This window comes from Nestor notabilis, unplaced genomic scaffold (genome assembly GCF_000696875.1).
Source record: "Nestor notabilis isolate BGI_N333 unplaced genomic scaffold, ASM69687v1 scaffold15294, whole genome shotgun sequence".
Lineage (NCBI taxonomy): Eukaryota > Metazoa > Chordata > Aves > Psittaciformes > Psittacidae > Nestor > Nestor notabilis.
In genome coordinates, this window is record NW_009926216.1 from 1 (window position 1) to 22,903 (window position 22,903).

Below are 22,903 nucleotides of genomic sequence, written 5' to 3' on the forward strand. Positions count from 1 at the left end.
CAGCCAGTACCCGCCTGCTCGCGAGGGCGCCCCTGCCCGCTGCCCCACTTGTCCCAGCGCGGGTGCCTGCTCTGGAATGTGTCCGGAGCGCCCGTGAGATGCTGTCCCGCAGAGGGTAACTCTTATGGGGACTCTGGCAGGGGTTTGAATTGTTTGGCTCTGTCGGCGCAGGAAGTTTTCATGTGTCAAAGATGCTGGTTTACAGGGACGGTGTGAGGAGAATGCGGTATTTGAGCACAGAAATACGATTTCTAGGTCAACTCTTTGTGATGTCAGCCCTGCTATGGTCTTGTTACTTTAGTTTGATAGTTGCTTTACTCAGTTAAAAAGAAAGTTCTAGCTACAAAGAAAAGGTGGGGAGAAATGATCATCTCGTGGCTACTGGCAGGTGACAGGACTTAAACTGAGAAGTTTACATGCCTTCTGTCTTGTATCATAAATAATTCTTGTTTTGTTTTTATGTGTGCAGCCCGAATTCCATAAGTGGCAAGGAGTCTGCTGTAAGGTCTGGGCAAAATGGCGAGCCTTCTGCGCATTGCTGTCAGTGGGTGCTCCGCTCCTGTTTTCGGCAGTGTCTTACCACCTAAGGTGCATCCTGCAAAGATGCCACGATTGCGAATGTTTAGAACTCACCGGATGCTTGCGACTCAGGCAGCTCTAAAGCCAGGTAAATTGATTAAACTATCATAAGTAATCTTTTGTTTTAAGCCATGAAGATAGATTGAATTTTTCTTTCAGATATGCGTTAGTACAGAAGTGACTTAAAAAGAATGCTCTTAAATCATGTCAGTAGCATGATTGAGTCAGATGTAGTACAATTTTATGCTGGTTTAAAAGGGGTTGTGCAAAAGGTGTTTGTGTTTATTATGAATACTTTTCTTAATAAAAAGCCTGAGTTCCCCAAGGGGTGTGGTTGTGCAACTCTGTGTGCATGCAGGGGAAAATAGAGCCCTCACAAAGAGAGGCTCTGCAAGCATGACTATGTGTAGATGCAACTATCCCGTCTTAAAAAATTTCTTGTTCAGGAAACATATGTTGTACTGCCTTGAAAAACTTTTGATCTGCATCTTCACTTGTAGGGCTTGTTGGTATGTTTACACTAATTACGTTTATGGGCAGTTAATGGACAGGTTCAGGTATTTTCAGAAGAGAAAAAAAAAGGAGGGGGGAGTGGAGGGGTGTCCTTGGTTCCAGTTTATGATCTGAGCCTGGTGTATGAAAATCAGAACTGATTTTGTTTTTTTCCCTATGCAGTGTATAGCCTGAGAGCTAGAGGACTGGAGAATATATAAAACTGGTTTAATGGTATTTTTGCCTGCATGGGTCCTGCCTTCCTGAAGGAATTTAGAGACCCAGCTGCAGTGCAGATCTAGGATCTTCTCAGTCTGCGACAGATTAATGTGGAAAGTTAGACACTGTACGCGTGATGTTCAGTTCTTCCAAATATGCACAGTAGGTAACTGCATTAGATATCTTAGAGTATTAGAAAAGTAGTGCTGTTTGTGGATTGAAGTGTCTGGTTATGAAAACACAGGACGTAAGATTAGACTACATAACTCTTGAGAAGCTTTTGTTGCATGGAATTTGTGGCAGTACTAACAGCGGCTGGTGCGTTCTGGGGTCCTTGCAAATCGGTGACCCAGTGATTTGGAGCTTCCAAAGAAATGTGATGAGACGACGAGTTTCTTTAGTCCAAGGGCTCCTTATAATTGGTATTGCATGGCTTTTTACCACACTTGCATGGTGAAACCTGAATTTCTTTGCTCTGACTGACGGATTTGTGATGCTCCAAATTTTTTTTTCCGTATTAAGTACTGAATGGGACATCTGTCTGTCTTGATATGGCAAATTGACTCTTTTGGTGGTGTAAACCTGGGATGTAGAAAGCTAGGTTCAAGGTTCTTTCTCAAATGTCCCAGGTAAGTGCCCTTCTTGTTGTTTGAGTTTGGAATCAATCTTTGTAGCTGACTTTGACCACAAATTTGATCATGAATCTGAAAGATCTCTTTAGTTTTACTGAAGTGAGCATGCTTGTCTCACTCTTTCTCACATGTGTGTGTTTTCCTGCTTTTATGAATCACTTTTCAGACTTTTTTCCACAAAGACAGAGAATTCTGATAAGTGTCATGTGTTCAAGCATTCAGTGCTGTCTCTTCACATCTCTCATGTGGAAGGCCTTATTTAAGGACGAATAGAATTCCTGCGATGCAGTTAGTTGATGCTGAGAATGAAGTTGGAGAAGTATTTTGGTTGATAATTAAGCTGTCCTCATAGTTAATTTTGGTAACATGAGATTTGTCACTCAGTAGAGGACAAATCAAGGATAAAACAGCCGTTGACTGAAAAATTCCTGTCAGTACTATTGCCTATGTATACTTTTTAAGTGCTCTTGAATCAAAACTTAACAGCATAGAAAATAACTACATTTTGTTCTTTCAGACATTATCAATGACACTTGGTAAAATCATTGTAATACAAGGAACAGTCAGTTTTCTGAAAAAATGTCGCAGTAATTCTTGTTAACACTGCGGTTGTTACTTCCATTCTTTCAGATTAGCTTTTGCTTAATCCAGGATATGTTATGTGCAAGAACAACAGCTGCTTGGGGCATGAAGAGATTTGGAATCAGTTGAAAAGTAAACTTGGGAGACGAATACTTTTCTTACCGCTAATTTGCATTCTTTGTTCCTTAGAAACATAGGCATTTTCATACAGGAATAAAAAAGTATTTCTGTAATGCGTCTAAAATTGTTGCTAGCACCAGGTGCTTGAGAAACAGATGCAAAACTTCCCGAAGCCCTGTGAAGGGTGACCGACTGTCAGATTTCTTTCTTGTATGATGAATGAATCTGTGCTTTCAGATTCATTTGTCTTACAGCTCTGTGACTCTGTGACTTTCACCCATCTCTATCTTGGGATTTTTAATGTAATTTTATTTTTGATTCTTCTTTCTTAGAAAGTCCTGGGTGTTTTTTTGTTTTTTGGTTTTTATTTTCCTATATAGCAGAACTTTTAAACCCATAACAGTTTATTGTCAATTAATTCTCTTGGTAAGCTGTACATTCTAAATGTAGACATTCTCCATTAATTTCCTTGGGGCTTTTTATATCCCCTTGCTTGTGTAAGAAGAGGGATCAGGTGTTTGTTTGACATTCTGTACCATTCTTTTTTTTTTTTTTTTTTTTCCTCCCAACATCATATTGCTGTTCTTCGGAATATGTCCTCATCTTCAGAACAGGTGAGATGGTTTGTTTAAATCTGGTATTAGAGTAACTTTTAAATCAGGCAGGTTACATATCCTTTTATCCCATCCCCGAGCATATGGTATGTAGTCAAAACTTCTTTTTTGTGCAAGTCTGTTGTTGGTAATACTTTGCTACGGACTACTTCCTGAAATCAGGTTAGGGAGATAAAAATGTGTATTTTTCTCTATTTCTCTACATACAATATTCTAAGGTTTCTTACTAGTTTTAGCTTATGATCTTCTTTAAACACCATGTTTGTAAATAAAAGTTAAATGGAGATCATCACTTTTGTGATGCTAGTTATTTTTGTTTGCTTTCTGAAGCTTGGACATGTAGACTACCTACTTATTTTGTTTACTTTAAGTTTGAGACTCTACTTTAGATATATCCTCATTATACAGTTGAGATTATGTTAGGGGGGATGAGAAAGAGTGGCTTTTTATTAGTTTTCTAAATCCTAATGTTTGTACATTCATACTAAGACTCTTAGGCCTGTGAAATTTAATGATTCTGCCACTTTTGGTAGTGGCAGTATCCTTGTGCTGTTGAGTCTTTGTATCAAAAAAGAGGTGGTGTATTCCCTACAAAATGAACAGTACATTCAAAATCTTCATGTGACTCAAAAAGGTTCTCAAGGTATGTGCGTAGCAGTCTGTTTTTGGAAAATCTTCATGTGATAAAGCAGTAAGTTAGTTACTAAAACATACTCAATGCAGTTCTTAAAGAAATGATTGGATGTGGAGGCTTAGAAAGGCAACTTGGAAGCTTCACATTCAAATGAAGTTTTAAACACATGAGAAGGATTGCAGATGTTCTTTCTTGAAATAAAATCTAAATCAAGATCCTAAGTATACGATTCTAGATTTCAACCTTTCAAAACTAATGACTTCCATAAAACTGCTGAGTTTAATAAGCCAAATCTGTGCTCATAGTATAGCTGTTATTCAAAAATAATATTTATAATAGCCTGTCCTGAAGTTTTAACGTAGGTCTTTGCTTTGCAGCTGTAGACGTCTGCTTCGTTGTGGTGTTGAATGATGTGATAGCTCAGTATAGTCTGCTTGAAACATGTCCTGTACCTGCTCTAGCTAAAGGCTGGCAAACCGATGTCTCTTTGGTTCTGTATTCATTTGCTTCTGTATTTGCTGTTTGCTAGAAATTTGGTAGCGGGACAGAGGAGAAAAGAAGGTGAGAGGCAGATGAGACTTGTTGAATGTTTGTCTTGGATTTGATATCCCAAAGCATTGGAGGAGGACATAATGCTCAGTATTGGTCTCTGATCATTCTGCTTGCTAAATAAGGTGCACAAATACTTTCTATTTGAAGAAGTGTGACCTGTTTTTATTGCATGCAAGAGATAACCAATGTGAAAGAAAGAAATGAGGAAACACATTTGGCATATAGCTAGTGCACGTTCTTGTCCTGTTGCTCCTAGCCATTTACGCTGGTACCCCACACAAAAACGAGAGCAAAAAGAAACCAGAAGCATATACTGTCATTTGAGCCTTAGGAGATTAAAAAAAAGAAAAAAAAAATTACATTTTTTTTTTTTTCCTTAGAAGTACATAAGCTTTAGCGAAGTGTCTGTGTGCCTTTGAATTTGCGGTCATCCTTCTATTCCTTTTATACTATATAATTCCTTCCTTTCTCTGCATTTGTGTGCTGCAAAAACTTAGAGAAGCAGAAGGGGAAGGTAGCGCTCCAGTTCTTATTTTCTCAGTGCTTCTTGGAAGGCTATTTGCCTTCTATCCTAGAGCTACTTCCTTTGAAATTATGATTGGTCTCTGTTACTCTAACAAATTTAAATCTTCTAGGTTTCATTTCTGCTTCTAAAAGACAACAGAGCTTATTTCCACTGAATTGATTTAGTGAAAATCAGAAGCAGAACTTTATTGTGTAGTAATTAGGAGAAGAGATGAAGAGAAAGTTCTTTTCAAATGACAAGGGTAATGCGTACGAATAACAGCAACAGTTACTGTGGGTTTCAAGTGTTAGTGCTGCTGTGATAGGGGTGCCCTGAGTTGCACAGTTTGCACAGTGATGTTTGTATGTGGTGTATGCTGATGAAAGAAATCTTTGCAAAGCACTGTTACCTTTATGGGTCTGTTGTTTTAGATCTGCATTCTCACTCCTGCTGTGACTTAATGTTCCTTTAAAGCACGTTTTTCTGAATTTGTTTTTTGTCTTCTAAGCTAAAAAATTTTAAATGCTCTCCAACATACAAAATATCAAAACACTTTTGTCTTCAAATTATTTATTACCATTTTATTAGTTCAATTTCGAAGAGAAAGCTAAAAAAAGAAAAGGTAAAAATAATCAGAAGTAATGCACTTCTTTGGTGAGCTGTGTCATCTTGTTGGATATGTTCAATCATATTTTTTTAAATGAATTAGAAGACTGACAAGTACATAAAGATATTTAAGTACCAGTTCTTAGCAACTCTGTATTTTCAGAAAATTATAGATTGATAGTATCTTGAAAGTTGTTAAACATTTTTAGATGTTCAACTTTAAACACCTTATAGTCCTAGTTTTATTTCAGATTTAGATTTTAAAATATCAAAATAACTCAGTTCCTCAAAGTTCTTCTAGTGTAGTATGGTTTGGCTTTGTGTTGGTTGTTTCTATCTTAAAAAAACAAACAGGGAAAAAAAAGTGAAAAGGAAGCCTTCCTAAAACCTGCTACACATTACTACTTTGCTACAATGTTTGTAGCAGAATATGTAGTTTTAGTGGCAAAATCAAAAGCAGATCTGTAATTTAAAACAAGCCTCCAACCCCCTTCCTCTCGCCCTTTTTTTTTTATTTTGCTGCTTGATCTTTAATATTTGTGACTGCTTAGGCTGCTCAAGTTATATTTCGTTAATATCTATGCGGTGCAAGTCTCTCATGCACAAATGTCACAATCCAGGTTTAAATTCTAGATAGGCATCCATGAAAACTGGTGCAGAAGTGGGCCTGTGTGCTGGACTGCATGCTATTTAGTGTAATTAAAGCAGTAGTTTGATATGTAAGTATTCTGCTTGAGTCTGTGTATTTATAAATAATGTATTTAAACGCTTAATTTGATCATTGAAGTTTTTACTGTCAGATGTCGTACTGGAAGTCCACAAATTGTATGTGAACAATTGCAAAGATGTTTGTAATTTGAAACCTTAAGCTAAAACTAATAGATTGCAGTCTCAGCATTTTCCTGGTGTTGCTTAGAAGAGCTTTGAACAAGTTAAGGCAAGGAGGAAACATTGAAGAGAAGTGTAATTATTCTTCCACTGCTCCTGAATTCACTGTTTTTGTTTCTGTGCAAACTCTTAAGAGTACATTATACATGTAGTTGTGCCTTTCAATGTGCTTTGTAGTATGTAACTTATGTTCATTGATAGTTACCAGAGACAACTGTAATTTGATAAACATTAAAAACGTGCTTAAAATGCAGTTCAGCTGAACAAACTCATTTGCTTATTTTTTCACAATAATGACTAGAGAGAGATTTAAACTCTTCTTATGCCAGGTAGAATGTGTTATCACCAGAACGCCATGTCAAGTGTAAGTCAGAATGACAGTTACGCAGTTAGAACTGTATAAATTCAGATGGGTATGAACTTCACCAAACACTTGTTACTGCTTGTGTGGTTGATTGGGCTTACCTGTCAGTTCCTGAGAGAACAAGGATCTCTAGCAAGGTGGTATAATTTAAGGAAATGTAAACTACACTGCCAGAAAAGATCATTCTGCTTCTTCTTCCATTAGGAGAGGGAACTGGTAAGTGTGACATGTCTGCATGTGTCTGTGCAGCACTGAATAGTGCTATTAATATCAATTTATTAATCTTTGGTGCAGCTAATGCTGTCTTATCTGCCACTCTTACAGGAATTCCTTATAAACAGCTGACTGTAGGTGTCCCCAAGGAGATATTTGAGAATGAGAAGAGAGTGGCTCTATCACCGGCTGGAGTTCAAGCCTTAGTCAAACAAGGCTTCAATGTTGTGGTGGAATCTGGTGCTGGAGAAGCTTCCAAATTTTCTGATGACCATTACAGAGAAGTTGGAGCAAAGATCCAGGGCACCAAGGAAGTCCTGGCTTCTGATTTGGTTGTCAAAGTAATTGCTTTATTAATATATTTCCTATTACGTTATTTTTGGAGAAACATAGAGGTAATTTTTTTTCTGATAGTGTGCTGAAAGTTTGGTAAGTCGGTTAGTGTTTTCCATTCTAAGTTCTGATTCAATTTTCTTCTATTTTATTTTATTATTTTTCTTTACTAACTCAGGTGTACGCCTGCAGTAATAAGCTAGTAAATGGTAGCATTGAAAAAAAGGAGGATAGTTACTTACCAAGTTTTTAACTATCTTGGAGGTGTTTTCTAGAGCGAGGTAGGCTACTTGTTCTAGACTAATCAGGGGAGATCCCTGCTGTAAGGAACTTTTGCTCCAAAACTAGTAACGAACAACTGGAGTTACTCTCTAGAGAGAGTTGTTTGGAATTCTGAAGATGCTAGTTTCTAACTTCTCTCATTTGGGCATCCAGCAGTTTCCACAACTGAGTGTTTCAGGAGTGTTTGTAACTAGATAGGTTGTAGTTGATCTGGAAGGGCTGCTAGAAGTGAAATTGCTTGAGAGGTATTAGATTGTGTAAAGGCCTGAAGGAAAAAGGAAAAAAACCTTAAACTTGATGCTGATGCTTCTTTTAACTGCTCTATTTAAAGTTATTCTGTCAGGTTTGAACATAGAATTCCTATGGGCTACTTTGTGAACAAGCCTTTTAAGTAGGTTTCTTTTTGAAAAAAAGTGAGAAACTCAAAAGAAGTGAATACAGATGAAGATGAGTGTCTCCTGGACTTCATGCTTGAAATTCCCCGTATGCAGTGCTGCATTGCAACCTAATAAGTGATTCTTAGCCTGTAGAGTTTAATGGCACATCTACTTGGTAATCATTTGGCTTAAAAATGGTGTGTTTGGGGCAGGTATCTGTCATAAAAGCCAGTAACTGCTGGTTAGAAGCCATCAGATCTTTCTGAAGGTGTGATGGCTATTACTGCCCTGTCACCAGTCTGCCCAGAGCTAATTCTAATAGGTGGATTGCAGATAAGAAGTGCAATTACTCAGTTCAGTGGTGTGAACAGCCTTTGCTATACTTCCATCTCTGTGTACTTTGTGGATGGGAATGGACATACTGCAAGTGAGGAGGAAGAAAGTTGAGTGTGTTCTGATTTATTTCTTCTGATTAATTTGGAAACTTCTCTCTTTCTTCAGGTGAGGGCTCCTATATATAACTCAGCTCTAGGTGTGCACGAGGCAGATCTTTTTAAAGTGGCGGCTACTCTGATTAGTTTTATCTACCCAGCACAAAATCCAGACCTCCTGAAAAAACTTGCAGAGAAAAAAACTACTGTCTTGGCTATGGATCAGGTTCCACGGATCACCATTGCTCAGGGATATGATGCTCTTAGCTCCATGGCCAACATTGCTGGGTATGAATCTTACTTTTTATTTTTTTTTTTTCTTTCAGCTTGAGTAAGTATAGCTGGATTAAAAGTTACGTGCTTTGGTATTGGGTATATACAAAACAATTCTGCAGCTCTATTTTCATACAGTTGTTTCACACAGGATGACACTGTTGGAGGTGCCAACCAACTTGAGTTTATTGTGGTCAGCTTTGCAGTAGGTCAGAACAAGGCCTACGGAAAAATTAAACAGGCAACCAAAATTGATGGCAGTTCTTTTAATTCCATGATTGCTTTCTCTAGTGGTTTGGTTTTTTTTTTTTTTTTTTTTTTTTTTTTTTTTTTTTTGTTTTTTTTTTTTTTTTGTTTTTTTTTTAAATCTGAACTGGATCTGAGCAGGCTCAAAGTTGTCTTTAAGAAAGATTGAACACAGGTTGTCTGTCATTGGGATCTGGTGTTGTTGGGACTTCACTGACCCAAGCAGCATGCGGTATGAATGCAATTGCCATGGCAGACATAAACAAAAGACCAAATACTCTCAGGCATCTTCATGCTTTGTGACTGGTATTGTAGGTATTCCAGTGCATTAAAATGTTGTTGTCATCAAGCTGACTTCTATTATTAGATTCTTTATTGCTTTTTTTATTATTTTTTTTGACTTTCTACTTAGACGGTGTCTGTGAGGCATAATAAACCGTGGAGAAGGCTACCAGATTTTGTGGACACCAGCATTATACGTCTGAGTACATGTCTGGTTACTTCTCTGTATTTCAGTATGTTTAATTTTACTAAAATATAGAAATCCATAATGTTTTTAAAGGTATAAAATGTACAAGCTGTATTCCAAATTGGAAGTAATTTTTTGTCATACAGACCTCCATATATTCCTGCTAGAGATAGGAAAAAGAGTGGAATGGGGCTGTTGAACACAACACTGTTAGTAAATATGCAAGAAAACGTGCACTGTTGTTAATAAAAGACACAATTACACATTGATCTGCGTTTTTGGATAGCTTTATTGATGTTAACTTGGCATCCAGCCACCCATTCTTGAATGGCTACAGAGCAGATGGAGCAAAAGAAGTAGCGAGCTTAAGCTGTTTGTCCTGAACTATATAGGTCTGCTCAGTTAGGGTCAGAGTATCTTGTTTAAATGTGTGCTTGTTTGTCTAAGTGAGCTTACTGCATAATTGCTCTGGGTTTTGCAATTGCTTGTTCGTGTTTCCTTCCTAGCAAGCTACAGGTTACAGCCTTTAAAGATAGCTTCCAAGACCACAGAGTTAACTGTTAGCAAGATATGTGTATATTGTTCAGGTAAAGTTTTATTTGGGAGAGTGAGTAGTTGTGGACATCCAGTATATTGCATTCTAAAAATTCTGTCTGAAAATGCGTTTCCTTCCCCACCCGCAGAAAAAGTCAAGAAATACAAACAAAGACAGACTATTAAGCTTGTGCTCAACAGTAAAATATTAAACTTGCTTTATCCTGTGCAAGCTATGGTCAAATGTTTATCCTTTTGATTGCTGTCATGAATGGAATTTTACTGACCCTAGGAAAATACTGATACGTGTTCATCCTTAATTGACAGTTACAAGGCTGTGGTACTGGCAGCAAATCACTTTGGTCGATTTTTCACGGGTCAGATCACAGCTGCTGGTAAAGTTCCTCCAGCAAAGGTATGTGCAATTAAAACAGATACTGTGGCAGAAGAATATGTGAGTTCCTGAGCGCAGCTAGCCATTGCTGAAACTGTCTTAAAAGGCTTTTTTCCTGATTTAGGGCTAGTTCTAGAGACTTCAGAAATTCCTGTAGTTATTCCCATAGCAGTTTTTGTTCACTACCTGCAGGGTTGGGTTTTTTGGGAATAATAGAATAATTTGAGTTTTATTTAAGTTTGCTTAGTTTTAAACATCAGACTATCTATACATGGATGGATTTCCTCCTCTCCCCAGATGAGGAAAGGCAAGGAAGCAGTTCAGAAAAGTCAGAAATGTTGGGATTTCTGGTGCATTGAAGACTGTGATTGAAGAGATTGTTGGATTGGAATTGCTGGTGGATTGGGTTGAAGAGAAATAAAAGTAGAATTAGGGAAGGGGTGGGGGGGGAAGCTAAGGAGAAAACTTGTGCTTACATAAACTGTTAGCTACAGATGAGTTGGCTTTCAGATAAGTGAAGTTAGGAATTACAGCTTTTAAACAGATTATGGGCAGCTTTACCAAAGTAATTTTGTGTTCTGTGTCATAAGGTAGCTTGTTTAAATGGCTGGTTAATGAGACGTATTTGCAGTTGTGAAAGCAGGACAATGCTGCTGCTTTTCTAACCAGCTCTAGTTTTAGTTTATGTTACAAACATGATAACTGTATCATTCTAGGTCTTGATCATCGGAGGAGGAGTTGCCGGCCTGGCTTCTGCAGGAGCAGCTAAATCAATGGGTGCAGTGGTTCGTGGATTTGATACGAGGTAGGTGTATGAAAATGTTAATAGCAATCTGACGTTATTTTAAGATTAAGTAGTTTGAGTCAGTATTACAGTGAAAGCACTTGTACTGCACTGAATCACAGTTCCTTTCCTGCTATTTTTATTCTGTCTTTATTCCTCCATACCTCAAAAATACCAAATCTTCCAAGAAGTCCTTATCATTGCATCATTCAGAAATACATGAATAAAAACCTCATTACTTCATGAGAATGAGGAAGTTAGGGCTTTTATCCATAATTTCATGTCTCTCTTCTTCTTGGGGCACAAAAGAAATAGTAAATAAATAATCTGTATGCCGTTATCTATAGCTTGCTTTGATCCAGGTTCATAGCTGCATACTCTCATTCACTTCTACTTTCCTGATCCCAGAAGAGCCAGCTAGGGAGTCTTTGGAGAGACTCTCTCCTTCAGCAGGTCGAAAGAAGCAAGAGATCAAGTTATTTTATTTATAAATCTCAGGATGAAAGAACAGAAAATGCATCTGAAGCTGTTTCAAATTCTGCTTTGCTTGGGTCTCTTTTTTTTACATTTGGAAGCATTGTTTTGTCCTATAGCCATTTTCTAGAGCAATAGAGTCGGAAAATTACAGAGCACAAACGTTTGTCTTATAGCTCCAGGGACTACAAACTAGATTATTTTCTGTTAAATGGCCTTCCTATATTGAATTTTTATGTGCTTAATACTGTATTTGCATTAAAATTACTTATATATGTTTGATTTTATGCAGAAGTGGCTTTTAGTGCTACTTAACTATATTTAATATGAAAGAATAAAAATGAATATATTTCCAGATTTATGATGTGCAATATGAAAAAACCTTCACTCTGGTTTGTTAGAAAATCTGCATATGCCTTAAAACAAACTAGAAAGAGTTTATTTTTCCTAAAAGTATGATCAAAACCTGTCTAAAACTTTTCAGGTTTTTTTTTTTTAATTCCCTTCTTAAGCATCCTTTATGCTTTTATGTTGGTGTGCAAGAATTTTGTGTTAAATCTTATATGTGTTGTGAATATTCATCTAACACTGAAATTAAGACTGATTATTTACTGTGATAACATGTGACGAAAAATAAATATCAGATTTACAGGATAACTGTAAAAAAACGAACCCCCCCCAACCAAAATAAACCCTCAAACCCATAACCCCTTAACCCCCCAACCCTCCCAATTTTCCTTGTGAAAATAAGACTTACTAGTATTTCCCATTTCACAGATTAAAGACAGGGCCACAGGCTGCGTATTTATCACCTATCCCTGGCATCTAAGTTTGGGCTGTAGGTTTACCTAGTCATGACAAGAGAAATGGGTGAGCAGAGTTAGACAACAGTTAAGCTCCCAGCTTTGAGACTTTTATTGGAGCAATGCTGCTGAGTGTACAGGAAACCTTATCTGCCTTTATCCCTTACCCAGTTATTATTGTTAGGGACCTGAAGTTAGTGGTGCAATTACTTTTTTCACTTAATACAGAAAGTAGAGTACTTAATTTATGGTCTCCTTAATCCTAGTATAAGTTTTAGATCTCTTGTGTGAAGACTGCTACTAAAAAGACCAGAAAAGTCATGGTGGATTTTCATGGCAGCAGTTGTTTCCTTCCCTGCAATTTTACTTTCTTAGAGCTGCAGCTCTGGAACAGTTCAAGTCTCTTGGGGCTGAGCCTTTGGAGGTAGACTTAAAGGAATCTGGAGAGGGACAAGGTGGTTACGCTAAAGAAATGTCCAAAGAATTTATTGAAGCTGAAATGAAACTCTTTGCCAAACAGTGCCAAGATGTTGATATCATCATCACTACAGCGCTTATTCCAGGTATGTTTTATGTGCAAGATGCTGATTTTTATTTATCTTTTGGAAGCTAGCATGTTTTGGAACTGTGCCTGCAGTGAAAACAGAGGTGTTAGTGAATTATGTCAGTGCTACCATGTACCTTTTAACTTCCCTGTTAATGCCTATTTTTAAAGCATGTGCCTTTTTTTGCAACTTCTGTTTTCACAAACTAGCAGTCTTTGACTCAGTATCATGTTCTCCGATTAAACAAGGAGTACATGGTAATAATGTAAGAATATGTAATTTGTTTGCGTATTGGATCTCTGCTACTGCTGCTGTGCAGCTTGTGCACAGAAACAATTCCAAACAAAACAGTACTGTCTTTTGTAATTGAAACATAGTAAGATAGAGGTTACTGTTTGTATTGCACAACATCTGTATTTTGATGTGGTGTCTTTTGTTGTTTTTGTGTTACGACTTGAATTGTAGGATTGGATGTTGTCAGGTACCGAGGACAAAATTTTACATGCTAGGAGCAAGATGTTCTAGCATCTCTTCTTTCTGCCTGTACAAAAAAGCCTTCTATGACATTTCATCCTAGATACTGATTACTTGAAAATTTTGCTTACAAAAATAAGGTTTATATATATAGAGAAAAGGGGAGAACGCATCTCCTGAGCTGTACAGATAAAATGCTGTATTTGTGTTTAACTTAAGATGCCTTGTCTTGTCAGGCAAAAAAGCTCCCATCTTGTTTAAGAAACATATGATTGAATCAATGAAGGAAGGTTCAGTTGTTGTGGATTTAGCAGCAGAAGCAGGGGGAAACATTGAGACTACAAAGCCTGGAGAAATGTATGTTCATAAGGTGAGCATTTTAATCTGAAGATTATTCTCAGTTTGTGTGAATTCACATTGTGTTTTGTAAACTGTATGCTGAAAATGAGTAGCTGATTTCAGTATTTGGGCTTAGGTAATCCTTATGTATCCCAACCACTTGTAAGTCAAACTAGGGTTCATTATCACTGTTGATTCATTAAAATAAGCAGTTTTCCCCTGGACTGAACTTACTACTTTGGTTTTTGCTCCAGTGTTCACTGGCTCAGTAGAAAGCTTGTTTTTCTGCTTTTTGGGTTTTATTTTTGGTACTTGTGAGGAATCTACTAGCAGTTACAGAAATCTGGGGCATGAGATTTTAAGTAGCAGGTTTCCAAGGTTGTTTATTTGGTGATATAAGAGCATAATGCTGTTATTAGGGAAGCTTGTAGGACATCCTGTTGCCATGGTTATTAATATTAGCAGGGCTGCGTGTGTATGAGTCATGCACTGTATTTGGCTTTTTGGTTTTCTAGGGCTTTTGATGTCATTGCTTAAAAAATTAGAGTATGTAGAACAGAAGTAATCAGATACTTGATGAAGAATTTATATGGAACACTTTTAGTCAGGAGTATTACCCCTGGATATAGTGTACTGGCACTGACCTGTGGAAAAAAAGCAGCAGTGCAGAGGTATTATCAGTGTGCAATAGCATTGTATTGTGAACCCAGAGTTCCTGGAAGTATGCATGGATCTTGGCAATCAGTTGTGGGAGCAGTGTTTTAACTCAAGCCTGCTTGTATGTGTATGCCAGCCTCAGCTTCCCGTACATTCCAAAACCCTAATAACAAGGTATACTCGTATTTGTTCTTTAAACAGTAGGGATGTATTATGTTATCTCTCTTTACATATATGTGAACCCATTAGGCATATTACTTGCGCAGCTAGCTAGCTCTAAGGAAGTTTCCTTCACTCTTCTGTCATATAGAAAGTTGCCTTCAGTGCATGCCCTCAAGAAGGACTGAGAAGATGCCAAGCATTGGGCAGAATAATCCGTTACCTGATTGCTTTAAGAAGTTAATCTGAGAGAATGGTAGGATTTGGAGAGGACAAGCTCTTGCACCAGTACATCTTCCTGTTTGTGTAGGCTTGCTGTTAATAGCATTTAAGATGTTGGGTTTGATCATGTTGAATTCTGTAATTGTTGTGAGTAATCCCACAACTTAATAATGTTAAAGCTGCAGGTAACAGTTTTAGCTGGGGTTAAAATCAGATATAAGTGAAACAGGTTGGATATATATTTCTAGGAGGATATATAGGAAGAAGAGAGGGATTTTTTACAAGAGCATGTAGCAATAGGACAAGGGGGGAATGGCTTTCAGCTGCAAGAGAGTAGATCTAGATTAGACGTTAGGAAGAAATTCTTCACTCTGAGGGTGGTGAGACACTGGCACAGGTTGCCCAGAGAAGCTGTGGCTGCCCCATCCCTGGTGGTGTTCAAGGCCAGGCTGGACAGGGCTTTGAGCAACCTGGTCTCGTGGAAGGTGTCCCTGTCTGTGGCAGTGGGGTTGGAACTAGATGATCTTTAAGGTTTCTTTCTAATCCAAATCATTCTGTGATTCTGTCATTCCTCAGAGATTGTACTAATCCTTAGTATTTTACTTAAATTTTTTTCAGGGTGTTACACACATTGGCTATACAGACTTGCCTAGCAGGATGGCTACTCAGGCCAGTACTCTTTATTCCAATAATGTCATCAAACTCCTAAAGGCTATTAGTCCTGACAAAGAGAACTTCTACTTCGATCCAAAAGATGAATTTGATTATGGTACTCTGGATCATGTTATTAGAGGAACTGTAGTAATGAAGGTAAGTCAGTAAATATTCTTTTCTTAATTTGCGAGTGCATACATTTATCAGTGTTGCCTCTTTAAAATACATTCAAAGATACTGCATGCTGATGGACTTCAGATATGGCTTCATGGATAGTGTGGGCATCATGTTTGTATTCAGCTGAATATTCCTCTGTCCCATTTTGTGAAGGGAAAACTCTTTGCTTCTATCTCTTTGTCATAGTTAAACAAATACCTAATGTCTACTATTGAAAAATAGGAAAAAGATTCAATTTGCATGCTGTATTCATGTGACAAAAGCATAGTTATTTAAAACATGTTTGAAACATTACTACAAGGCCAGAAAAATATTATTCCTGTTTTTGTTGTTTTTAATAAATGCATGTTTCTGTTCTCATAAGAGTAACTTCAGAAAGAAATGGAGAACTAGAATGTTCAGGATACTTTAAACTCAATTGGGAAATACTAAAATACAGACTTTGATCATAGGCCAGTATAGGCTCTCCTCCTCAAACTATTAGGAAATAATAGCTTTCAGTTTAGGTAAGAGGTATTTGTTTCTGTTGAGTTTTGCTGCATAGTGTTTCCAGCATTTTGTAATGCTTATGATACCTACTGTGGAGGACGCTTGCATGGACTTCAGCTCTCCCAGGCCACTGAAGTGGTGTGTGCAGCTCAGGCCTGGAGGTTTTTCTTCCAGAGGTCTGGAGAACAGCAAGAAATGTGAGTTGACATACTTAGTTCCTAGCTGAGGTCTTGACAGGCTCTGATTACAGTTCAGATCTGTAGCAGATTTTGCTATTTCCAAGACCATGTTTTATTTTGCATAAATGTTTTCCATTTAAGGAACTTGACCACTTTGTTTGGTTTCTACTTTCAAGACTTGTGTTTCCACCAGGTGCTCTTGGACATTGATATTAAATCATGTCTGAAAAATATGTAAATCATTAAGGTTAACTTGGTCAGGCTGTACTGATCATCTAACATTGCAAAATTTCACAAATGCAGAAAAAGAAGATATTCCTGTGGCTTGCCTGTAGGATGTTAAGACTTTAATAGAGTTGCAGGATTAAGAAAAGGAGGTTCCTCTAACTATAAAGCATCTGCCATGTTAGTGATAACTGTAAATATCTCTTGTCAGGATGGCAAGGTGATCTTCCCAGCACCTCCACCAAATAATATTCCTCAAGGAGGCCCTGTGAAGCAGAAGACTGTAGCAGAGCTGGAAGCGGAAAAAGCAGCTACTATTACACCTTTTAGAAAAACTATGACTACTGCATCTGTATACACAGCAGGTAGGCAACTTGCAGAGCTGGAGAATCAGTGTATAGTGCTCCTCATTTGGCAAATACTTTTTAGACTCCTCATCTTACTTACTCAATTTAATAACTATTTGGGAAGGCAGGTGATTGGCTGTTCTACTCTAGTGCAAAATCAGTGCATTAAAATAACTGCTTTTGGGAGGGAAAATAAAATTTTATAAATTTAACCAAAAGTACCAACATTTCAAACTGGTGACTCATGCTGTGTGCATCTGTGTGTTTGGCTTTATTTAAATATCAGTAAAATACTTAAAATCCTGAAGGATTCATGCTAGGACTGTGCCCATACTTTGCAGCAGAACCAATTCAATGCCATTGCTTTCTTCAAATTTTGATGTATTGTATGGGTTAATTTGCCCACAATCAACTGAAATACTGAGAATATGACATTTGTCATATATATTGTCATAATAATATATATTGTCATAAATATTGTTTGCTCTTGGCATTTGGTATTCTGTGTGTATCAGAAATTCTGCATGAGGTAATTATTGAATTGCATATTCTTTATTTTAACATCTGTTCTTCATATGCGTGGTTTGAGTCTTCCTAATAGTATTTCAACACAATTGTCACTCTTCTACATTTTTGCTCTAGAACAGGAGAGTGACAGGATTCAGTGTTGCTATAGAAACCTATCTTTGCTGCTTTGTGTGCATGCATAACAAAGATATGTGTATTATATTTATGGTTTTATTTTCTATTGTAAAAGAAACACTAGCACAGAAGACACAGCTGATCTTGAAAGAAGTCTACGCACAAGACTCCTTTTTGCTTTTAGCTCAATACTGGGGACTCCTGTTGTGCAGAGGTTGACTATAAGAAACCATTGAAAAGTTACAAAAATGCTTTGCTCTTCTTTTCTTCTAGGTTTGGCTAGCATGTTAGGGCTGGGCATTGTAGCACCTACTTCTGCTTTCACACAAATGGTGACAACATTTGGCCTAGCTGGAATAGTGGGGTACCATACAGTGTGGGGTGTGACTCCCGCTCTTCACTCTCCACTCATGTCAGTGACTAATGCTATCTCAGGTGAGTAGCTGTCGCACAACTGCTTGTTTTCTGTAGGCACAGCTCCTTTTATTTGAACTTCAGTCAGAAGTCCACTGATAAATATATGGCAAGGACACCTGAAATAAACTTTATGAGAATACAATTTTTCAAAAGAAGGGCAAATGAGGTACTGTGTTTTTAATTTTTATAAGTAATTTTTCACTGTTAACTTACTTGCTTTAAAATTTGTTTTATTTGGAGTGCTGCAGTCTATCCTTCGATAAAACTTATCTTTCCTCCCAACTCTCCAAAATGTTGCCGCGAAAGTAACTCGTCTTTCATATTTTCTGCATTCTTTTTTCCTCTCCTCAAACTACGTGTTTTGAGAGAGAGGAAGAAGTTCCTAAGTGACCTGTAAGGCTCATAACTCTGTAAATATCAGATTTTACACACTGCATTTGTATATATGGATGACAGGTCACAAGTCTGGCTCACTTTGACTGTTAAAAGCAAAGTTTCTTTTATTGAACAAGCAGTTGGAGGCTGACTCTGTGCTTGAGGTGCTGTACTTCAAAACTGTATTCATATACTACTTTGGTTTTTTGTTTTTAAACATGTTTGTATTGCTGAAAAGGACTGTTTAGTCTGACTAGGACTGAAAAGTCTTTGTTAAATAGTAGTGTGTACAGTAGGGTTCAAAATTTGAGTTGACTGGTATCTGTTTGACAGCTGAAAGAAGACTTGCTATAGGTATAGAGCCTGTTTAGGTTCAGTAACACTTTTCTCTTTTAAATAGGACTAACTGCAGTTGGTGGGCTGGCATTGATGGGAGGACACTATCTCCCTGAAAATGCTCCTCAAAGCCTTGCAGTGCTTTCAGCCTTTATCTCTTCAGTCAATATTGCAGGTATGAAAGGCTTTCTCCTGAGAGTAACTTTAAAACACTTGTCTAATTCTTCTATTTCTTCTAGGTCTTTAATTATATAGATTCCAGAAGTAGAATTCTGGAAATTTGGTAGAAGTTACTCAGTCTGGTTTGCACACACTGTTGCGTAAACCTTCTTTAGGGAAACATTTAAATGTGCTTTTTTCTTTTACAGTATCCTTTTGATGATGATTATATGAAATATCTTTCCCTGTATGTCCCAAGATATAGAGGATATACGTTTGTCCTTGTATTTCTTTTTTCTACCTGAAAAATGTGTCATAGAACAAAATTCTGCTTGCTTGAGGTGCAGAAGCCCAAGCTTCACAAATAAAAAAGACAAGAAAGTGAGCAATTCGACTACAAATACCGCTTTTTTCTAGAGTAAATCGGGAAAACAACACAGTCATAAACTAAGCTGGTTTTCCAGATTAATAGCTTTTCAGAGGCTTTATTGGTGTCAGTTGTTAACTTTGTGTGGTAATATGGTTTAACCAAATATTTCTCTTACAGCTTGGCGTATGTTTAGTTTCATATCTCATTTTTGTAAAATTGCTCCTTTGCTTTGGCCAGGTGGGTTTCTAGTTACACAGAGAATGCTGGATATGTTCAAACGTCCCACAGATCCTCCTGAGTACAACTACTTGTACCTACTTCCTGGTGGTGTATTTGTAGGAGGCTATGTGGCTGCTCTTAACGGTGGCTATCATATTGAACAGGTAAGAAAATAACTTTGTGGCTCATACCCCACTGTTCACAGCATGATATCCTTCTTCACTGTTTACTCTGAGGGATAAACTGCAAATTAGCTGTGGTCTTTTCATCAGCTATGTATTCCCACAAGGCAGGTCTGAAGTTGATTAACATGAAGTTTGCAATCATACCCCAAACGCTGAATCTGAAAATTTTAAAAGCTTTTCCTTTCCCTGCAAAGCAGCAAGTACTTTGTTATTTATTAGACAGTTTTCCAAAAAGACAGCTTAAGTATTATAGCAACTACAGAAACCAGTCTTTGGTTTAAATGTTTCTGAAAATTCAACTTGGCGTGACAATTGAAGTAGGTATGACATCTGGATGGGAAGAGATTTCAGCACAAAGGGATTTATAGGGATTGTACCTAGAGCACCTTTTATGACAAATTTTGTTAAATTTGTTTTAATAGTAAGAAAAAACAATCAGTATTGCCTTCTGTGTTTGAAAAAAGCAAATCCAAACATACCTTTGTGCCAGGGGCTTGTAATATAGTTGATTTTTTTTTTCCAGTTATCTAGACATGTACTGCTCAGTTCATTTAAGTTTGTTCATACATACAAAATAGGAGTTCAGATGTTCCATGAGCAAATTCTGAAACTATTGCTGTAATGAACAGCACTGTTTAGTTTAGGGTTTGTACTAAAGAAAAATTTCCTTCTGAACTGATGAGGAAGGACTTGACTCAAGTTTAGTATTCGAAGATAAACCAAGATTGGCCAAAATCACATCCTGTGCAACAGTTTCTCACAGTCAGAAGAGTTTTGACTTCAGTTAGGAACTGTAACTTGCATACATTCTGGAGAAATCAGCCGTTTTGTGTAATACTCAGAGATTATTATAATGATAATGCAGTTTGTCTCTTAATTCGTATATACATACTGATGTTTTTCTTATTTTAAAGATGATGTATTTAGGCTCAGGCTTATGCTGTGTTGGTGCCCTGGCTGGTCTGTCCACCCAAGGAACAGCTCGTCTTGGAAATGCTTTGGGTATGATTGGTGTTGCAGGAGGCTTAGCAGCAACTCTTGGATGCCTTAAACCCTCACCTGAATTGTTGGCGCAGATGTCGGGTGCACTGGCACTTGGTGGTACCATAGGTATGTGTATGAGACTATAAACTAACAACATGTGCTCTATGCATAGATTCATGCAGGTTGTGTATACACAAAATACTGTATAGCTCATAGGTGAATTGGCTAAAATTTATGGCTAAAATTTATGTTAAGTTGCAAATACTTGAACAGAAAGTCCCACAGCTTTTATTAATGCATCAGGATAAGGCAGAGAATAGGGAGAGTAGTGGAAAAGCAGGAGCACATCATCTCTGTTAGGGAAACTGCCTACACAGAGGTGAATGAACTTGCTCAACTTCATACTTCTGTTCAATTCCCGACTGAGTGCTGCCAAATTCGCTTTTTCACACTGATCTTTTGCCACAGAAAATGTTGAATTTCTCGATATTTAATGAAGCTTCTAAGAACATGATAAGCTTTAATACTTTTAATTTGCATTATATCCTCATTGCATAAAATACACATATGCAGCTTTCACTTAAAAGCCGTAGCAATTCCCAGTGTAGAATAAATTCTTCAGTTGGAACAGGCATGTATGTGCATTTATTCATTGCATGCTGCACCATGGTACATTAAGTTCCATCTGCACAGATTGGTTTTATTTTGTAAGACTTCCTTCTGTTTTCAACTTGTAACAGGTTTGACGATTGCTAAACGCATCCAGATTACAGATCTGCCTCAGCTAGTGGCTGCTTTCCATAGTTTGGTTGGTTTGGCTGCGGTGCTCACCTGTATTGCAGAATACATGATTGAATATCCTCACTTTGCTACTGATCCAGCTGCAGACCTCACCAGGATTGTGGCATACCTTGGCACGTACATTGGTGGAGTGACTTTTAGTGGCTCTCTTGTTGCTTATGGAAAACTGCAAGGTGAGACCTTCCATTCAGAATTAAGTAATTTGCAAAAGGCTTTCCCCCCTCCCAGCCCAGGATTTGTCTTTGCCTTTAGAGTAATTGGAAAGAAACTTTGTATTTTGCATCAGATAAAACTTTGTATGTTTAATTCTTACGAGCTCATTCCCCCCCCCCCCTTTTTTTAATTCTATTTAATTTGTGTGCAGCTTTAGTTATGAAAGGTTTGTCTACAGTGCTTGGACATACTACTGCTAGTAATTACTAAGTCATGTAAGCTTCCCTCAATTCATCTTATCAAGAAATAAGTGTTGCTTTAGTGTTAAGAGACTACCTGACACTGTTTCTCTAATCGATTTTATTGAACTTTTATGTTCACAACTTCATATTCCTGAGCAGACATTTTGCTTGAAACCTTCATGTTGCTGGACTCAGTGAGTACTGCCAGTATTTATAGGATTTTGTTCTCAGCACTGTAGGCTTCATTTAGGTAGGTCATGGCAGGCTTCATTTAGGTAGGTCATGGCAGGCTTCATTCAGGTAGGTAGCTTGCAATGTTAGCTGAGACTGCCTCACTTGAAACCATTCAGTTCACTGTCTACCTACTGTGCAAACTCCATGCGTCTTTCTGTTTTAGTAAATATGCTTTCTAAATTCAATACTAATTCCTGATTCTTCTGCACCTGAAGGTTCTTCATTGTGTTTATTTTTTGTTTTGTAAGCACACAGATTTTGAGAGACTGAGATAATACCTGTACTAAGAAGTTGCAGCTAAGAACTTCCTGTTACTAATCCTGTTACTAGCTTTGCAATAGTTCCTTTAGGAAACATCTGTTTGCTTTCTTCAGTGTTTATGAGACCAGCCATTGAAGGAGGAAGCATGACATGGATGGAAAGCTGTCTTCTCTAATAATCTTTTGAAGGATTTGTCAGTAGTATGTATTTCTGATGTATTTCTGCTAAGTGGTTACTCATTTATTTCTTCTTGGTTATTTTTTTTTCTCATCCATCTTACCTCCCTCCATCCCTTCAGTGATTGGTGCACATGTCCCTGGTGGGCTTCATTGCCTGTTTCAGCCCACTCTCCCGTTTCTGGTTTTGTTTTTGGTTTTATGTTTTGTTTTGTTTTGTTTTGTTTTTTCTTTTCTTTTGTTGTTATTTGGTTTTTGTGGTTTTTTTTTCTTTGCTGTTCCCCCTTTCCCTTATTTTTTCACCCACTTTGACTCCTAGTCCTGAGACAATCAGTTCATTCTTCCCCTTTAGTTCAGCTCAATTTAAATGAGAACTTGGTAAGTAATTAACTTACACTAAAAGTGACAGAGAAACTTGCATTATTTTTACTCATTGCCAAGTTATTTGGGGGGGGGGGGGGGCAGTACAAGCAAGCAGCAAA

The 22,903-nt window shown here is 37.5% G+C and overlaps 1 protein-coding gene across 1 annotated transcript in view; it reads left to right on the forward strand.

The window, feature by feature from the left end:
• Positions 1-468: 468 nt before the first annotated feature.
• The window catches only part of NNT (nicotinamide nucleotide transhydrogenase), a 42,704-nt gene continuing 20,269 nt past the window's right edge, over positions 469-22,903 (forward strand). Inside the window, exons 1-14 of the mRNA XM_010013436.1 lie at positions 469-667; positions 7,112-7,341; positions 8,494-8,711; positions 10,273-10,360; positions 11,056-11,144; positions 12,776-12,963; positions 13,656-13,789; positions 15,415-15,606; positions 16,732-16,885; positions 17,783-17,944; positions 18,702-18,812; positions 19,404-19,549; positions 20,485-20,680; positions 21,295-21,528. Of these exons, the coding sequence (XP_010011738.1) occupies positions 517-667; positions 7,112-7,341; positions 8,494-8,711; positions 10,273-10,360; positions 11,056-11,144; positions 12,776-12,963; positions 13,656-13,789; positions 15,415-15,606; positions 16,732-16,885; positions 17,783-17,944; positions 18,702-18,812; positions 19,404-19,549; positions 20,485-20,680; positions 21,295-21,528 (2,293 nt within the window). The 5' untranslated portion in view covers positions 469-516. The remainder of the gene's footprint in view (positions 668-7,111; positions 7,342-8,493; positions 8,712-10,272; positions 10,361-11,055; positions 11,145-12,775; positions 12,964-13,655; positions 13,790-15,414; positions 15,607-16,731; positions 16,886-17,782; positions 17,945-18,701; positions 18,813-19,403; positions 19,550-20,484; positions 20,681-21,294; positions 21,529-22,903) is intronic.